The sequence below is a fragment of the Dermacentor andersoni genome, chromosome 2 (assembly GCF_023375885.2).
Source record: "Dermacentor andersoni chromosome 2, qqDerAnde1_hic_scaffold, whole genome shotgun sequence".
In the NCBI taxonomy this organism is placed as follows: Eukaryota; Metazoa; Arthropoda; class Arachnida; order Ixodida; family Ixodidae; genus Dermacentor; species Dermacentor andersoni.
In genome coordinates, this window is record NC_092815.1 from 110,994,498 (window position 1) to 111,014,357 (window position 19,860).

General features: G+C 46.3%; 2 protein-coding genes across 2 annotated transcripts in view; one reads left to right on the top strand and one right to left on the bottom strand.

Moving 5' to 3' along the window:
• The window catches only part of LOC126541239 (pantetheinase-like), a 32,859-nt gene that overhangs the window by 2,843 nt on the left and 10,156 nt on the right, over nucleotides 1–19,860 (top strand). The window contains exons 2-5 of the mRNA XM_050187932.3: nucleotides 6–180; nucleotides 8,424–8,719; nucleotides 11,070–11,357; nucleotides 19,235–19,357. Of these exons, the coding sequence (XP_050043889.1) occupies nucleotides 10–180; nucleotides 8,424–8,719; nucleotides 11,070–11,357; nucleotides 19,235–19,357 (878 nt within the window). The 5' untranslated portion in view covers nucleotides 6–9. The remainder of the gene's footprint in view (nucleotides 1–5; nucleotides 181–8,423; nucleotides 8,720–11,069; nucleotides 11,358–19,234; nucleotides 19,358–19,860) is intronic.
• On the bottom strand, nucleotides 573–8,395 carry LOC126541233 (uncharacterized). Its single transcript, XM_050187926.3, has 2 exons — nucleotides 2,205–8,395; nucleotides 573–1,856 (listed from the first exon to the last, which is right to left on the bottom strand). Exons 1-2 carry the CDS (start codon nucleotides 3,743–3,745, stop codon nucleotides 731–733), a joined length of 2,667 nt encoding a protein of 888 aa, XP_050043883.3. The 5' UTR covers nucleotides 3,746–8,395; the 3' UTR covers nucleotides 573–730.

Sequence of the window (19,860 nt, forward strand, 5' to 3'; positions counted from 1 at the left end):
TTCAGGAAGATGCATTGCCTGTGGCCCCTGTTCACTGCTGCACTGTGCTGCAGTGCTGCATATGCTTTCAAGGCTGCCGTTTATGAGCATGTACAGGATGTCTCGTCTAAAGAGAGGGCAGAAGCAGTTGCTGTGAATTTAGCAGCCTACAGATTGGCCACTGCAAATGCATCCAGGGAGGTAAGCACTGCATGGAATATTCATTTGCACCGTGGGTTCACTTCAATCATAAAAAAGGGAGTGACACGGAAACTGAGCTCTTCTGTTTTCTACCCAGTGAAAGTAAACAGGCAATGTTATTGCAACAACTATAATTACGTGACAACCTAGGAATGCAGTGGCAAGTACACTTCTCTCCAACTCGAACAGAATTTTTATAAGTGTGCCAGCCGATTACATTGGGTCATTTTTGTCACGTCACAGCTGAGACATCCTTCAGTTTCGATGTTTCAGCACAGAGGGTGGCGTATGCAGCATGATTTTGTGGGCGGAGCTAGCACTGAATTCATAGGTTGTCACCAAGAGTGTGCCCTCTGGCCATTTTGGCTGTTGATTAATGTGAAAGCTGTCAATACATTATGTCAATTTATTGCATTGTTCTCAACATTTGAGCATCATATATCTCGTAGAGTGACAGTATTATTTACACGTAACATGCTAACAGGGTGATTTAAAGCACCTGCAGGCACGAGTGAAAATTCTATCAGTCAGCGTGCAAAATACAAGTGACCTAATCAGATCTCTGCGGTGCATCCTGATCCACAGACCACGAAGTGGCACTTAGCTTCTTGGCTCCATCAGGTGGAGAGCTATGAGCGGCACTCTGCTGTCCCGGTTCTTGGAAAGTACTGCTCGAGGCAGCAGCTGTTGCACCGACTGCTGCGCCGCTCGCTTGTTCAGGGGCACTACTTGAGGATCCTCTTGCTTCTTGATGTACATCCGTGCTTTGTGCACGGTGGACTGACACAGCTGTATGTGCTGAAGCAGAAGTTCCTGATTCATGCACTGATGTACCAGTGCTGGATTTTTTAGGGCTACGTTCATCTGAAGGTGTGGGAAGTAAGCTTGGCTCTTGCTTACATTCCACTCCAGCGCACTGAATCACAGCATACTCGCCTGTGACCATCCAGTCTGGTGACCTCTGGGCCACAACGCTGACAATCGCTGGATCAATGCCCGCTAGGGTGTCGGCCTTCAACGTGCGCAAGGCACATACAAATGTTGGCTCAAAGCCCCGCAGTGCTTTCTTGAAGGAAACCGTGGGGTGCCAGCTGAGGTCACCGACAAGTTTTCTGTAGTTAAGATCTCCTTTAAAGAGTATTAAATCTGCTGACTGTAAAATCTTGTAAAGGTCAGGCCGTCTTGTTGCCATCTCAGCATAGTCGAATGATTGTGTCCAAAAGACGTCATCCATTACATACCACACTCCATCCTTGATTCGACGTTGGCACCGTTCACCAAGAGCCTGTGTAGCAATGTGGTCACTGTCTTCCAACTCACGCAAGGTCCAGAATAGGTCCCGTCGCATAACATCCGACACATACCAAGGGATGGCCTTAGTGTGGATTGTCACGGTGGCTACGTATCCAGTCTCGTAAAGGAAGTCGAGGAGAGCCAGGTCGGTGGCTAGCTCGTAGCCTGAATTGTCCAGCACACAATGCAGTTGGATAGACTCGCCATTAAAGTTTCGTTCCCGGAGCCTGCAGAGATGCTGCAACAGCTTGTCAGCATGGTTAGAGATGATGTACTGTCGCAATCTCTCAGTCTGCTGTAGCGAACCTGCTTGGCTTGAACTGTCCGCACCACAAGACAGCGAGAGGTCACAACGGTTGCCCCAAAGTGAGACTTCAATCAGCCTGCAGGATGTAATGAGAACATATCAGCTCTGATAAATATAGTAACACATCTATGCAGGCCATCTCAGCATGTTCATTTAACTGCATTTAATATGTATTGTAAAGCTTGGCAAAAGTGCGGAAAGTTTGGAACACACCCACAACCTGCTGTTGCTTTTTAGCAGCTGTTGTGCTGTGGCTACTATTAGTGTCAACCTTCCATTAAGTAACAGGCTGTAGTTTTCTTTTGTCATGACTTATATTCTGAGATTCAGTTTGCACAGCAAGCAGCAGTACCTGCTAGAATGATTACCTTGAACACCACTTTTTAACATCACCTTGCGCAGGAAAAGAGAGCGACATACCCACCTGTAGGTGGTTTGCTGAAGGGTTTCCACGGTAGCATCTCGAGGGGTGTTCCGGCGCAAAAAGTCGCACAGAGCCCGCACTGCATTGAAAGAGCCGTAAAGGGCATCCCGCTTGAGCTTGTTGAAGGGGTCGTAGTCTCTCAGCTTGGTCGTGAGCTGGAATGCCTCAAAAATGCGCCGATAGAAGTAGGTCTCGATGTAGAGCCAGGGGGCCTCGAACCAGCGGGGTTCACAACCGTGTTTCGTCGCGTACTCATTCAGCACACTGTTCCAAATGTCCGCATCTTCGAAGTCGTCTTCTATGCGTACCATGGGCTTGTTGGTAACCATCTCGTTGCGTAGCTTGGCGAGGCGCGCCACGACGAGTTTGGTCTCCTCACGTGCATCGAGGCCCAGCACTCGCTCAATATCCATGCGGTCCCTGAAAACAGTGTCGATGACTTTTGTCAAGATGACTGGCAGCCTGTCGCGCACTGTCTTGTAGGCAAAGCTGTTGATGTCCTTTGCGCTAAGGGGAAGGGGCGCCGTCTTTTTGCTTTCTGCATCTGCTGAACGATCCTTTGGTGATCTTGTCAGTGGCCGCTTCCACCGTGGCATTCTTGCCGGCTGTTCCTCCTCCTTCTGTGTCACGTTGCTCGGTGCCGCCTCGAATTGCTCTTCGCTCGGAGGCTCGCCGGCAGACGACGACTTTCGCATGTCGGGCAGCTTTGCGGTGTCCGACGATGCCGACGCGCGGTGCTTGCTTGGCGTCTCGGGTTTGGAGGAAACCGCTTTTGTTTCAGTGATAAAGCCCTCGTATTCGGAGGTCACAGATTGTTGGCTGAGTGTCGAGGAGAACGGACCCCTGTCTGTACGGGTTCGTTGTTCTCGCGGCACTAATTCTCGCGACGTAGTCCTTCCGGAAGCACTGTGCCACGCGAGTACCACATCACTGCTCGACTCCGGCCGCTGCTCTAGCTCCGAGTAGGCAGCGCTTGTCGGCATCTTATCCGGCGTCGCCGAGCTCGATGGTTTCTCTGGTGAGCGCCGCTCTGGTGGGCTGCGCGGTGCCGCGATCGGCTTTTCCGGTTTACCGGCGGATCGCCGAGACGTTGGCGTCGCTCCTTCGGATGTGCGGTGGTGCTCTTTTTGGCTGTCTTTGGCCGCATTCGATGCCGCCGACAGCTTTGATGGAGTGTGATCTTGTTGGTGCTTATCGCGCGGCGCTGGTTCTGGTTTTTCTACGGAGCGCGGAGACGTAGATTTCTCTGAAACGCTGCCAGATCGGCCGCCTGCAGACGATTTGGACGCCGACTGCCTGCGTTCGACGACTGCTGTGTCGACTGCCGCCGGTTGAATTTGTTTCGAAAGCGGCACGCTGCCGACGACTCGTGCCTGCGACTGCTTCGAGCTTTCTGACACATCTTTAGAATGTTGCAGACTCACGGCGGCGCTTTCGTGGCTTTTCTGATTTTCCTTCGATGTATCTGTGATTTTCGATTGTCGCGATTTGGGTGTAGGAGTGGCCATCGCTGGAGCAGCCCCCACCTGCAGTATGCGCATAGTATGCTGTGCCTGTTTACGAAAATGAGCAAGCGATGGCGCTGGCTTAACAATGACGATGGAGCTTATGATTAAAAAAAGAGGCGCGAGTTTTCGGGAGTTGTGAGATGGCAAGATTGAACCGCGCTATTTATTTATTGTTTGTTTTATTTTAGGCGCTTTCCCTGAAACTTGCACATCATTATTATTATTGTATTAGGCTTAGCGCGCTGATGCCTATTTTACTGCGACTTCGAGGTTGCGGTTTCGAATCACAGCCACGTCTCAAGGCGAGCGTGTGCAGACAAAAAACTAAATATGAAATGGCCTTGAAAACCTACACCCCCCTCCTCTATATTTCACACGTAGCCTAGTTGTTGCTGCAGCACGCCAACACTCATTAACACCGAAAAATTAAGGAAATTATCTGAAGTGAATTTGGTGAAGCATCTTCAAAGCTCCAAAGATAAGACGATGCTCATTCTTTTCTGTTTGTTACTTATTGGGGAGACTTGCTGATTAGATTAATAAAGCAGAAATAAAGGGCACGACTGCCATTGCTGATAAGACTATGACGTGGCACTGAGCCTTTCAGAGGAAAGATATCTTTCGAGAAAAGATAAGTGTCTGAAGTGTCCACATGCCGACTTCTTTACTTTCTTTGTTATACATTATCAGCTGCACCCTTCATTCGTTATCCTGCAAAAACTGTGCACTAGGTTGGAATCTAGAGTTCATGTCACTTAATTGGCAGGATGTCTACATGCCATGTGCATATTTATTTATTTTTCTTGCAGCTGCATACCTGCAGGGCCATATAAAGTCCAGTAAATTAGTCACAGTGCAGAATGGGTAGTGTAAGATTAAAATGCTTGCTTACTGCATCAATAAGTGCCTAATTTGAGGAGTAGGTGAATATGTTAATGTTGCACATTGCTTTTGGCTGTGCCACAAGCCTTGTAGCCTCTACAGATGTGCAGTTGCAATGTATAGGTGACTTAAGACAAAATCATTTAAAACAGAACTTATTTTTATATTTGGAGTAGCCATGCTTCATCGCACGTCAAAACTGTGTTATTTGAAGTGGTTTTTCCCATCTTTTGTTATACTTTCGCCTCAGCAGAAGCACAGTAAATCTCTTGTACGCACAATTACTGAAACTTTAACTTAAATGATTGTCCTTGTTTGCTTTCTTTCTTTCTTTCTTTCTTTCTTTTTAACCTTTTCAGACACTAATTAATGTTGATTGAACACTTTCTTTCACTGCATCTCTTGTTTCTTTGGAATCAAAAAAGTGTACAGCTGTAGAAGAAATTAAGGATTTTACATTCTTTAGTGAGTTTTGTCAAGGTTACATTATGTGGACTCAGTGTGAAAGTCAACTGGAATATCAGGTATGAGAACATAAACTATTTCTTGTCTAGCAGGCTTGTAGAGCACCTATCGAGCCACTTGAAAATTACACCTGGTGCAAGACATTGTGGAAAACAATAAAAGAAGTTAACCTGCTCCATACAATGAAACACTGACACCAAGCAAAAACATCCAACCACATCTACCTTCCCACTTGTATTACTGAAACACTTTGCACATGTTATTCAAACTTGAAGCACAATTCCAATCAAAAGTGTATTAAAATGTATGCTGCACATTTTAAATATCATTACTTTTACCAATGCTTTTGCTGTTGATGCACCATCTTGGAATACACAATTGTGTACACAGTACCTGAAATGGTTATTACAGTTAACGGGACACTAATAAATGTACTGCATGGGCACAGAAAATGACCTTAACTTGCTAATGCCTTTAATTTTAATACCATTTGTGTGATGTTAATGGATGAATCTAATATCATTTGCCTTGAGGTGATTCGTTATTTAGTGCATTTGCCAGAACTCATTCGACTGAGAAATGTGTACTCTCGAATCCTGAGCTTGTGCAGTGCATTGAAGTATCTGAAACAACATCTATCACGTAAAAGAATAATTTATGCATGACTTTCAACTATGACGCTTTTGTCATAAGTTTTACTCAGTGGACTTCCTCATGTTGACTTTAAAATGGCTTTTATACGACACATGCCGTTTTGCTTCTGGGCTTTTGGATTTGACATGAAATGGCCGAACTTCCTGTGGTAAGTTGCAACCATTGCAACATTGTAAAAGACGTCAACAAACTCAAGCTAACAACACGATGAAGGCTTATTAAACTTGGAGAATGCATATTTATTTTTTAATTAGTGCTCTAAAATTGCTAACTTCAAAAGAAGCTGTCATCGACATCATTGTGTCATATGTCATTAATTTTGGACATCTGGCAGCTCCGCCACAAAGAAATGTAATCAGGCAACTTAAAGAAATAATGATTGAATGTAATTTTAAGTGTCCATGTGGCTAGTTTTGTATGACTAGTTCATGTGTTTGAGCACTCTCCCCGAAGCAAAAGCCTGCTATTTTGAGGGCCTCATTTCCCCATCCCATGATCTCTGGCATGTGCAAAGGAGTAACAAGCACTATGAGCAAATCTATGCAAGAAAAGCATATGCAAGCACTTGTAAAATTGTGTGCACTTTTTATTTTATTATTATTATTTTGTTATTTATTATTTATTATTATTAATGTTATGACAGATAGTGCTGAAAGAGGGCAGCAGTGGCTTGGCTAGGGCCAGTTGGCACTTGCTGAGACTCGTGTTAGTTAGTGCAAGAACGATGAAACACTTAGACATGTGATTAACATGAAAGTAACATGTTGTGCTGTGTGTTTGCATTATTCGTCTTTCTCCGTTATTCATGTCTCTCCATGTTTCGTTGTAATCACGTTAAATAACATAAGTTTCTGAAAGGGGATCTTCTTCTATGAATTTTGCTTTGCGGTCATATTATGTTAAGCGAATATTGTAGGGAACAGGTTTCAGCAATGCATATTTCAACGTACCTCTTTTGAACACTAGTGTCTACTCCATATTTCATAAATTTCTTGTTTTCTATGTACTCACGCACAGCAACTGTAAAGGAATTGAATTGCTGTAAAAGAACTGTTATTGTGGAAGCTAACAAAGTAAAAGCTGTAGTAACGCGCTGTTATAGTGTTCACTTTACCTGTTGCAGACATGTTTGTCGTCATGTTGCAGACATGTTTTAGACACCTTTGTAGCAGTACTATTGCCATAGGAGTATACCCATCAGTCCAGTAAATGAAGTTTCTTCTTCTTTCTTGTGGTCTAGCTATAAAAGTCTGAGTAAATTGATTGCATTTTCTTTTTTGTGTCCTACTCAGCTATTTGTACCAACCTTTGTGTACATTCAGCATCATATGCATTCCAACTCACTTATGAGAATATGCTACTGCCAAGAATAATACGTACATTCTTATAACCAATACTTCTTATAACCGAGTTATGTAAAAAAAAAAAAAGGTGACAGAAAGATTTAAGCATTTTTAATACAAATAAAAAGCTTGTCACTTTCACTGTTTCAGGGAAAAGTAATAATCTGTCAGCTTTGTTTGCTTCACGTGAAGCTTGCTGACATTTTTCTCTAAAGCACCTAAGTCCTCCACTTAGCATAGTGACAAGTCTTTTGAAAAACAAAGCTTTGTAGAAACTCAGTTATCCAAACGACCTCCTGTGAAAACACAACCTCAGCTGGCTGCAGTACTTCGTGGTTGTCAGAGTTGTCATTGCTGAGGCTCGTGCTTTTGCTGGCATTCTGCGCAGCTTTTTTACTCTAGAAACTAGTTCACAGCATCCACATCCATTCTTATAATAGATAATGTGGCCCATAAACATTCTAGAAAGTGGGTTGCTTTACCATAGAACACACACTGAAGCTGACAGTGCCACAGTTTTCTATTCTTATATCTTATCCTTTTTATAACGGTATTCTTACAAGCGGGTTGGAATGTATACCTCAATCTTTTGCCAACCAGTAAGTTGTTGCTGAACCTTTGCACATCTGGAAAAGTAGCTATTACCTTAAAGTAGTATCGACACATTCTTTTCAATCTGTAGAAACCCTACCATGCACTTCTCGCACATAGAAGGATGTCACTTAGCAACTACAGAAATTTGGAGACACATATTTTTTCTTTAGACAAGGAAAAATTTTCTTTATTATGTAAATTGTAGGAAGGAAGGAAGGAAGAAGGGGACTAGATCAAATATTTAAATTTGATGCCAACGTTGGTCTCAAAAGGCCGGACATAGTGTCATTGACATTATATATAGTGGCATCATGATGCAGAGTAAGATTTGCAGAGTCATGTGGCCATAAGGCTAGGTATGATATTCCTCATTAAGAACGTGAACAAAAGTTCATGTGTTTCTCGTGGCTGTGCACACATGTGACAGCTGCAGAGATCACATGAATGGAGCGACCCAGTGTATTATGACATTATGATGGAGCCATCTCCTGGGTACCAAAATCGTAAATACCAGCAATATAGTAAACTATGCATAGTGTTCTGATGCTTGTTGCTGTTTTTTCTATGGTTTAGAGTGTTCTGACCTTCATTCATAGCAAAACAAAAAGAAAATGTACCACAAGTCAAAAATGTCGTGTCAGTATACTCCTTTAATGTGTATCACGCACAGTGCATCCTCACACTTCTATGTGACATAAGTATTTTTCGTAATTGAAAGATGAAACTGGAAAAGGGATGTTTAAAATGTTCTACTTTCTCTTGGCTTTATGCAGAATGCGGACATTATTGTTTTTCCGGAAGACGGCATCCTTTATCGATTCAAAAACAGGGAAGAAGTGGGCAAGTGGGCAGAGGACATTCCAAAGGCTGGCGTAGTGCCCTGCGGGTCTGAGGAGACACCGCTTTTGGCCAACCTCAGCTGCCTGGCAAAAGATCATAAGATGTACCTGGTGGCCAACATTGTCGATAAAAAGCCTTGCAATGAGAGTGAACATGACTGTCCTCGCGACAAGGTCAAGTATTTCAACACTAATGTGGCCTTTGACCGCAACGGAACACTTGTCTCCAGGTTAGTCATGAGTACCACCTTGAGCGAGGAGTGGTGCATATGTTTGGAGATGTTCCATTATGGACCTCTTTCACCAAAACACCAAATTGTATGTGTTTGAAAGCTATGTATTGTGCCATTTGCAAGGCACTACCATACCACTGTTAATAGCTGGCTTGGGAAAAAAAACTGTGTGTGGGTTTGGGTATGCATTGTTTGTACTTAATTAAGCACAAGTTAGTATGGCAGCAGTAGCACAATACAGTAAGCACATAGCTGCTAGCACAGGTCTATGTGTAGCTATTAAGTAATGCACTTGCCTTCTTTCTTGTTTCCTTGTGTGTCAACACAAGACAGAACTGAGGGAGCATGATGGCCTAGTAGCAGAAGCCATCAACAGATGGCACCACTGGAGCAGCCGAGAGGGAGGTTTGAAACTCATGTTGCATTTAGGTTCTAAAACAAGGCAATGACTGCTAATGTTTGTCAGGCACATTTTTACTGCTGCCGGTTGCTGTGGGACACCCATATTCTCAATTTTTTTCCCACTCTCTTCCGTATAGCAAACCGTGCAACAAGCAATGAAACAGAGAATAATAGATGTTACTCCAAAGGACAACAAAGCTGCTGTGTGGATTAGAAATCAATAAAGGTTGATGATCATATTTACTGGTAGAAATTATGAAAAATAATTCGAGTTAGACAATGCATGACGTAGTGCTCTGATACGTAGTGCACAGAATGGGTGTGAAGGGCAGGGAGATGCATCTGAAATTGGTAGAGCTTTAGATGGAGAGCTAGGGTTAGGTAATTTGCAGGCATAGGACGCGCTTGTCTGGTGCAGGACAGGGGCACTTGTAGGTCTCCAGGAAAGTTCATTGTCATCACCAAGGAAAGCAAGTATATTGCCCTCTTCCCTGCACCTGGTGTAAGCACATGCAGCAGTGTAATGCTGATGCTGAAAAGTGTGGGGGGAAAAAGGAGTGCCTTGTGTGTGCCACCTGGTTCAAATATGTGCTGGCACAGCCTTTCTCACATGTGGGGCACTTGTTTAGACCTGCCAACTGTGCAAAAGGATTACTTGAATAGAGCACTAACGAGATTTCATCTTAATAATATGTGAGAAATTGACAAGTTACGATCGAATATTGTTATTATTCACTCGATTCACATATTTTTATTTCTGAGCTCAGTGTTTTACAGTTCACAGCCCCAAGTTTCTCTTGTAAAGAAACTAAGGACTGTGTTGTCACTGATGGGAAGGAAAGGAATCTATGTGGAAAGAAGGAGAGGAGCACTGGTCGAAGTAAAAGCTTAAGTTTGCTGTGCTCGGCGGCTCTCAAGTGTACTCTTGGCAACAAATAAAACGACAACACAGCTGTGGAAGCACAAACAGACATTTATTGCTCCTTTTATATGGCAATGCCGGCTAGCCAGAATACATACAAGGAATAGTTCCTCAATGAAACAAGCTGAGGAATCAAGGAAGTTTGATTCACCAAGCAAGGTTATCGAGCGAGTATTCGCCCATGCCCAACATTGGCGCCTGATTTGCGAGCGCAGTCCGGCGAATGAAAGCACGTCTGAGCGATCATGCTCACCCATGCCAGTGCCACTCTCTGAAGCCCGACCGGAAGCCTTCCACAGGACACACGTGTAGAGTATTCTGAGAAGCGCACGGTCGGTCCACAGCCGAAGAAAAGGAAGCACATTCCTCAGGTGCCTGAGTTATCTGTTCCATCAGATGGTACTAGCATGGCACCACTCATGCCATCTTTCATTGTAGGTGCGTAGCTACAACACTGGCTTCCCCAGTAGGATTTGTGTGTTACAAGAAAGCTGAACCTAAGGAAATGGGAGGACCATGCGTGGAAGACGAGCCATGCAAGAAGGATGAGAATCGAGCATCCCCACACATTGCAGCTGAAATTAAGGGAAGAACTGGACTAGCAAAAGGTAGACAATGCATAGGACAGAGTAAATGAATGGTATATTTGAGTAGAGGAAAAATAAGAAAGCCAGGCATTGTTCTGTGTCCGAGAATCAGGTGAAGAAATTTGAACGTGCAGAAAGAATGCCATTACTGCACAGAAGTTCTATTTGCTGAGCATTAGAGAGGGTCTTTACAGTGCCAGTAGACTGATTAGGCAGGATAGTGCCGTTACTAGTCATTGCATTTGGTTACAGTTGTATTAGTTCAAATAATATTTTTTGGTCTGGTGTTCCATGACCTGAAAAAGCATGATCACTGTGGTCCTTCTTACCTGAAAGGCTGCTGTCTTTTGTGAACTGATTGCACTGTTGGCGTTACCTTACACACGCTGCTGTTAGAGACTTTCTGCATAAGTTGTCAAATCTTGTCTGCTACCAGGTACCACAAGAACCACTTGTTTGTGGAGCCCTTTATGAACCCTGCTGACCCATATGAATTTGCCGTCTTTGATACGGACTTTGGTGCCCGGGTGGGCATGTTCATCTGTTTTGACATCCTCTTTGCTGAGTCGTCTCTGCTTGTTGAGAAACACAACGTCACCCTGGGTGTCATGAGCAGCTGGTGGTTCGACGAGCTTCCTGCCTGGTATTCAGTTGCAGTGCAGCAGGCCTGGTCTTTGCACAATGGGATTCCCCTGCTGGCATCAGGAATCCAGCGATTGGAAATGTAAGTGCATAGCTGCCAACTTTTACGATTTTATTGTAAAATGCCCAGATTCTTTAGCTTGTTTAGGATCATGATATAGCAACTAATGGTCTTACGATTCTTTGTTTGCGTTTAGCTTCTGGAAGAATTTATTTTAAAAATAGAAATACAGTGGTTTATCGATCAATTTCTAGGACTTGAAGTTTTGGACCCACTCAATTACTCAGACGCATACCCACAACAGGACTACCCACTCCAATGAACCCGTGTATAACAGCAACAATATTTTGGCTGGTGTTTAGGGCATTAACTTCACCAATATTTCCATCTGCGACGCAGATCATTTTAGTTCTGAATATAGAATAGTGTAGTGTTTTCAATAGATGAAGCGCCAATAGATGAAAGCTATGCACCAACTAGCCCCACAACATGTTTTACTGCGATAGAGTAGTGTGCCTGTTTACAGTGGTTCCTACAAAGCAAATGCTGTGGATATTTTTAGTACAGGATTCGCATCTTGATTGCTAAAACAACTTTTAGTATTCATAACCAAAATATAGTATTTTCAGGTTCTGACTACAGTATTTTTCAAACCTTAACGTTGGCTGGTATGTGAGTAATTGTGCTTGTTCAAGCATTTCTGACCAGCCACAGCAGCCTGTGAGATGGGCAACTTTTCACAATGGCAATTGCTTCATTTGTAGTATGCACAGGTGCTTTGTTTCCTGCGTGCATAGTGTTATAGCATAGTATAAAATATCGAATGGTCATCTCGGTTTATAGAGCCCCTCACCAGGCCACATAGCAAATTTTGGTTATATACTGGAAGTTGTTATGTGCCTTCTAAGGAGTGTTCTGTCACAAGAATTTTTTCATTTATTTCATTAATAGCAGAGACAGAAATATTATTGTGCCGCAAACCCATGATTTCAAGAAGCAAGCACCACCGCCAACATAGACACTCTCTACTTGCCCAGCCTAGCCTCCACAAGCGAAATTCCTTCCCTGCATTTTCCCACATCGGAGCCAGAGGATCATGTGACGAATATGTCATGGGCCCCACCTTCCTTTTTTTTTTTCTCTCTCGCATTTTTGCTGAGTGGCACACTTCCGGTGACGGTCTCGCATGCGTACTGTTGTGTTTGTCTCGTTTCACGCAGCAGATGATTTTGCGCACTCTGCATGAGAATATCTGGTTAGCAGTATAAGTCAGTGGCACAATCACGAGCACTGAGGCAGGTGTGAAAGGATGAAAGAGCGTGATTGGAGCGCTGGAACATGATAGAAAACAACATTGTTTTATTCTTTACATGAGCGACTGCATGATGTGGGAACAAGCAGGCGAAATGGAAATACATCTCTCTTGCCATGGTACGAAGTTAAACAAAAGCATCAAGGCATTCAGTTTGTTTTATTACTTCTCTAAACTTTCATTCGTCTATTGAAGCAACAGAGTAAACAAATAACTGATGTTGCCTTGAATAATTCTCGAAATCAGATGTCACTATAAGTGACGTCGCAGCTCAGTAATATATCTAAGTGCACTTGCGCGATAGATGTCGACTCTCTGACTGCAAATGCAGCACCTGCATGGATTAAGGCAAACAACATTTGGTTTGAAATTTAAGCTCTTTCCGTGGCGTGCAGGGATGCGGTACTTAGCAGACATGATTGTTAGTTCGCATAGTATGCACTGTGCTTGTCAGCTCAAAATGGCCAGACCTGGTGAGGGGCCCTTTAAGATGGTGACTAAAGACAGCCCTTTGTGACGTCAGCTGGTATCAGTGTTAGTCATTGCTGTAGCATATAACATACTATAACATGTAGAATGTAGTGCGCAGTATTCTGCCAGTTGTCTGTTTGTCTTTCATGCTCATCTAATAGTTTCATTGCCTCGTCCCTCCACTTTGTGGGTGCTGGCTACTGTCTTGCACGATGGGTCACAAAGGGTCAGGACTCTCCTGGTCACAGGCTTGCGCAATGGGTTGGTGCCGGAAATGGTGCAAACCGGTCTCACATATGGTGCAAAGCAACATGGTCCAGTGTGACCAGGGTGCAAATACTCAAGTGCAAATGCGAGCTCCTACAAAAAAAATTGTGCTGAACCCACCTCACGATGACTGTTGATGCTGATACATTCAGCATTGAACCATTGAACACAACTTATTGTCGCCGTTTAAATGACTTATGTATGAGGCATGCACTCCAGCAGGCATCTACTGCACCACTTGGCACCAACTAGCAGCGCTAAAGCATGCTGTTACGTTTCGCCTACGACGCGCGGTATAGCCGGCGCGGATGCAACGGACGCCGGGGCTTCGTTCAAAGCGGCGGACATTTTGGCCCGTTCAGCGCTGCTGCAACGCCTCCCCGCCAAGCGCGTCCAGGCATGTTTCAATGCCACGTGTATTCGTGTGTGCGTGTGTGTGTGTGTGCATGTTGGTGCCCACGCTTGTCAAGGCGCGGCAGCCGGGGAGAGGAGCTCCCCAAGTGTGAAGCGAGGAGGTCTGACCGGCGCCGGCCCGGCGGATGCGTCACCTTCTAGTCTCAACGTGCCCAAGCGCCGCCGTCACGTGGCCTCACCCAGAGACGTTCCTTCTTGCCCTCGATTCCGAGAGTATAAAAGCAGCTGCCCCCGGACGCCAAGAGAGAGGCTCCGATTTCTTCCGTCGAGTAACGCGCTCTCCCTTCTCTCCACTTCGGTCGACCTGACCGGCCGCTCTTTTGCGATGCTAGAATAAACAAGTTGTTCTGTTCGCAGTCGACTCATGCTCTGCCAGGACCTTCGGATGCTTCCAGTTGTGCCCCAGGCCGCCAGGCCAACGCTACCTTTGGGGCTTGCGACCCATTTGCAACAACTGTCTGCCAGCGGTGAGATCGCAACAATGGAGGCCAGCAGCGCAGATATGCGGTTGACTGTATGCTGAGCAGCACAACGACTATCCGGGAGCAGTGCAACGAGCCCTGTGTGATGACTGGTTGCCTGCAGCGGAACGACTGCGCTGATTTCTTGGCTGCGAGGTTTGGTGAGTGCGGGACTTTCTTCTTCTGAGTTTTGCCAGGCTTTTGTTAGTGTCAGAAACAGAGCTGGTAATTGTGGTTGTCGTTGCTGCCGGGTTAGTTTGCGGCAAGACAATAGTAGGCAGTAGAGAAAGCAGCATTCAGAGCAGCCATGGATTTGAAGTCGTTGCGCAAACCGAAATTGCTGGAGCTTGCAAGAGAGTTGGGTCTGGAGGTCTCAGACAAACTCAGAAAACCAGAACTGCTAAGGGCTATTCTTGAGTTAGAAGCTGAGGATGACGAGCTGTCGGAATGCCTTGAGACCATTGAGGAGAGGGCAAAAAGACAGGAGCGCAAACTTAAAGAGCAAAAAGAGAAACAGGAGCGCGAGCTTAAAGAACAGAAAGAGGAGCGCGAACTTAAAGAACAGAAAGAGCGAGAGCAACAAGAAAAAGAGCGCGACCGTCAACACGCTTTGGAAATGAAGCGTCTCGAGATAGAGATGGAACGCACTCGTAATGGAAGTCAGGCACACGGTGCAGGAGAACGAGTATTGTTCAAGATGACTGACCTGATGCGGCCGTTTAAGCTTGGAGAGGACATTGGTTTGTTCCTGGTTAACTTTGAGCGAATGTGCGAGAAGCAGGGGTTCTCTCGGGAAACGTGGCCACAGCGCTTGCTCACTTTGTTACCCGGCGAGGCGGCCGACGTAGTCGCTCGCTTGAAGAGAGAGGAGGCAGAGGATTTCGACAAAGTGAAATCGAGTCTGCTAAAGAGAGAGGAGGCAGAGGATTTCGACAAAGTGAAATCGAGTCTGCTAAAAAAGTACAGGCTGTCAGCGGAGGCGTTCCGTCGGAAGTTTCGGGAAAATGAGAAAGGCAGGAGTGAGTCATATACAGAGTTTGCCTACAGGCTAATGTCAAACGTGCAGGAGTGGCTCAAAGAAGAGAAAGCGTTTGGTGACCACGAGAAAGTTCTGCAGTGTTTCGGGCTGGAACAGTTTTATAGTCGGTTACCTGAGAACGTGCGGTACTGGGTCTTGGATAGGCCAGACGTTAGTACGGTGGCTAAAGCCGCCGAGCTAGCCGAGGAGTTTGTGACGCGTCGGGCTCGCGGAGCTAAGGACGGTCAAAAGGGTGAATTTGGCTCCAAGTTTGAGAGGCCGAAGTTCACACCCATGAGAGCAAGGGGACACAGACGTAGTGCGGATGTGAGTGAAAGCAGTGCGACCGAACGTAAGGAGACGGCGGCAGCTGAAGCCGAACGCAGAAAGCGGTTCGAGACGAGGCAAGCGCGCGTGTGTTATACGTGTCAGAAGCCGGGTCACTTTTCGGCACAGTGTCCAGAAACAAAAACAAAAGTCGTGTTTTTGTCATTATGCAGCACTGGCGAGAACATGAAGCTTCTCGAGCCTTACATGCGAGACCTCCTTGTGAACGGGAAAGAGTGCCGAGTGCTTCGCAATTCTGCAGCTACAATGGATGTAGTTCACCTCTCTTACGTAGAACCCGATATGTTCACGGGCGAGTGCGCATGGATCAAGCAAGCCGTAGAAGCTCATAGAGTGTGTCTGCCCGTAGCAAAAGTGCTTATTGAAGGACCTTTCGGAGCGCTTGAGACGGAGGCCGCAGTGTCATCTATGCTGCCCCCCCAGTACCCGTACCTATTTTCGAACAGGTCCGATCACCTCCTGCGTGAGAAGGGGCTTTTGTTTGGTGAAGCTAGCGTTCAGGCCTTAACCAGATCGAAGGTTCGGGAGCTCGCTGCAAAGGCGGTAGTTGCGGGGCCGATGTTGTCGAACAATGAGAAAGGGTCAGAGGCGCAGCAAGCTGCTATCCAGAGCACGTCCAAACTGAATAAAATTGAGCCTGTAGCGTTGAAGGCACCAGATACTGGAGAGGAAATGCCCGACACGGGGAAGTTAGAAGAGCTATCTGCAGATTTGCTCATCGCGCCTACGTCAGATGGACTCAATAGGTTGCTAAAAGTCAGCCGGTCGGCTTTGATAGCCGAGCAAAGAAAGGATGGCAGCCTAGAAAACATGCGCTACAATGTCAAGGAAGGTATCGCCAAGAAAAATGCTCGTTTTGTGGAAAGAGACGGGGTCCTGTACCGGAAGTATCTAGACCGCAGAGGAGTGGAGTTCGATCAGCTGATCATGCCTCAGTGCTACCGTTAGGATCTGTTGCGCTTGTCGCATGGAGGTTCGTGGTCCGGACACCTAGGAGTTAAGAAGACTAAGGACCGTCTCTTGCAAGAGTACTATTGGCCACGGTGTTTTCGGGAAGCAGACCATATTGTGAGGACATGTGACACCTGTCAGCGGGTGGGCAAACCAGGGGACAAATCGAGGGCGCCGTTGAAGTTGGTACCTATCATTACGGAGCCTTTTAGACGGCTTGTTATTGATACAGTGGGACCTCTGCCGGTAACAACCACGGGGTACAGACACATTTTGACTGTGATCTGCCCAGCGACAAAGTTCCCTGAAGCAGTGCCGCTTAAAGAACTCAGCTCAGTTGAGATAGTCAATGCACTACTGTCCATATTTGCGCGAGTTGGTTTTCCTGCGGTAATCCAATCAGATCAGGGCACAGTGTTTACTAGCGCTTTGACGACAACTTTTCTCGAAAGGTGTGGGGTAAAGCTGTTACACAGCTCAGTGTACCAACCACAGTCGAATTCCGTTGAGAAGCTCCACTCCGTCATGAAGCGCGTGTTGAGAGCATTGTGTTTTGCACAACAAACTGACTGGGAGCTGTGTCTGCCTGGGGTGATGTTTGCATTAAGGACCGCGCCGCATGCGGCTACGGGGTTTTCGCCAGCTAAGCTGGTGTACGGTCGCTCGCTGCGGTCTCCGCTTCGCATGCTTCAAGACGGGTCACTGCCCTCTCCAATGGCTGCAGACCATCTCTTCCACAAATGGCCGCCTCCTGCGCTGGAGCCTCGCTTTGCAACAATATTCCTTTGAGGTGCGTTACAAAAAGGGGAGTCTAAACGGTAACGCCGATGGCTTAAGTCGAAGCCCCTAACGTAGGAATCAGCCTCAGGGTTGTTTGTTACTGATGTTTTTCTTCCTGAGGCAGGATTTTTAACATATTGCTTTTGTTTAGTGCTTCAAAGTGATGACGTGCTTTCTAGTGCAATTTTCCAATTTGTGGACGTGTTCTGGGTGCTGCTAGACTACTGTAAGGAACTAGGCAGTAGTTAGTATAAAAGGGGAAAGAGCCTGGCATGGCTTAGTGAGGGTTGTGTCGTGCTTGCTGACTGAGCGGTTGAGTTTCGGCGTAGTTCTAACGCTTGCTGGGAGCGAGAGAAAAATGGCAACTCTCCCGAAGTCACTTTGCAGTGTCCTGGGTGAACCTGAACGTGAGAACGAGGCCTTCTCTGTGCGCTGCGCTCAAGAAACGCCAAAGGGCGCCCGACTTCGGTTATGAGCATCATCGAGCGACATCCCTCCGGACAGCGGATGCAGTCCCCTGACCATCGGGATCTCCTTCCCCCGGCGGGGCGGTCTGTTACGTTTCGCCTATGACGCGCGGTATAGCCTGCGTGGATGCAACGGACGCCGGGGCTTCGTTCAAAGCGGCGGACATTTTGGCCCGTTCAGCGCTGCCGCAACGCCTCCCCGCCAAGCGTGTCCAGGCATGTTTCAATGCCACATGTATTCATGTGTGCGTGTGTGTGTGTGTGCATGTTGGTGCCCACGCTTGTCAAGGCGCGGCAGCCGGGGAGAGGAGCTCCCCAAGTGTGAAGCGAGGAAGTCTGACCGGCGCTGGCCCGGCGGATGCGTCACCTTCTAGTCTCAACGTGCCCAAGCGCCGCCGTCACGTGGCCTCGCCCAGAGACATTCCTTCTTGCCCTCGACTCCGAGAGTATAAAAGCAGCTGCCCCCGGACGCCAAGAGAGAGGCTCCGATTTCTTCCGTCGAGTAACGCGCTCTCCCGTCTCTCCACTTCGGTCGACCTGACCGGCCGCTCTTTTGCGATGCTAGAATAAACAAGTTGTTCTGTTAGCAGTAGACTCATGCTTTGCCAGGACCTTCGGATGCTTCCAGTTGTGCCCCAGGCCGCCAGGCCAATGCTACCCTTGGGGCTTGCGACCCAGATGCAACATTGCCAATGCTGAGAACGTGTGAAGTGTCAGCCGGACTCCTCTCTGCTTCTCGCAGCCTGCTAAAGTGTTGGATTGCTGTCCTTGAGGAACTTTGTGATGTGGCTTCCATTCCTCTCAGCATCGGAGAAATTCAAGGCACAATGCCAGTGTTACATACCTAGTTACCCAAGCTGGCATCAAACTCGTTCATTGAAGATCGAGACACACCTGCTGAGACAAGCCGAGTTACCTAAGTTGGCATCAGAGAGGTTCATTGAAGAGCAGCACACAGAAGACCAGTATAGAAATGTGCATTGAATGTGGAGGAGATGGAGGCTTGGAAGAACTGTCAAGTGAAAAAGAAGTGTCTTTGACCTGCAACTACGTGGGGTTTCGAATGCAAGCGCACACTGGCTTGTAAACTCAAAGTGGAGCTGTGTCAAGTGGTGGCAGTGAGCACCACGAAATGTATTTAAAGTTTCACCAGGGAACACAAAGTGGAGCAGCATCGCTATGCAGTGAAGAGTGCCGTGGAACGTGAGTGCACACTTGCATGTGAGCACAAAGGCAGACAGCATCAATATGCAGTATTGAGACTGCAATGGAAGTCGAAGCATTTTTCAGTGAAAACGTGTTTAACTTTACCCTGCATTCTATACATGCAGATGGTCACTGAACAAGAATACCATCTCTCCCAATCAACAAAGAAAGCCTTGCTTAAGGTGATTCCCACAGCATGTGGGATGTGTGTAATTTTTGTAACAAATTGTTTTGCAAAGTGTCATGCATGAATTGTTACGCAGGGGCTCCTTGGGAAGTGGCATATATGGTGGATTTCGGGGCCCACTCAACTACACCTACAGTCCAGATGGAAAGAGCAAGCTGCTGCTGGCTGACCTATCGAACACCACATCACAGGATCCCAGGTGACATTCATATACATATGCTGATCTTTGTTTATGCTCACTTATCGCAATAAAACTGAACAAGGATGTCAAAGGCAAACTCAGTCAAACTAGACTGGCAGACTGGTATTTCTTGGCAATTCTCTCAATGTCTTCTGTGTTAAAGACGAGCTATTACTAGATAGCATAGCTGTTTAGTAAGGCTTAGCTTCCCACCTTCAGCTCTTCTCGTATCCTTAGAAATGGTACCAGTGATGTTATTGCATAGAATTGCAGGCTTTAGGGTCCTATTTAAGTCCTCTTTCCACAGTCAAAGCCTGCGACAAATTTCCAAATTAAGATTTTTGAGCATGAAATGCTTGTAGGTGGCATTACACAAGCTTTGGCCAAGCTCTTGCAGAGCCATGCCAGGTGTCATGAGATTGCAAGTAGAGCCTCTGGTCAGACCGAAGTTCAATGAACTCTTCTGTCACAACTTACCAGGTAGCAAGAAAAAAAAAGAAAGTGAAACCGTGAAAATTTTC

Excerpts from the sequence above, each read along its gene's own strand:
- LOC126541233 (XM_050187926.3), bottom strand. The coding sequence starts at position 3,745 with ATGCGCATACTGCAGGTGGGGGCTGCTCCAGCGATGGCCACTCCTACA. Across the intron at positions 1,857-2,204 it reads CTTCAGCAAACCACCTACAG|GCTGATTGAAGTCTCACTTT; the intron begins GTGGGTATGTCG and ends TACATCCTGCAG.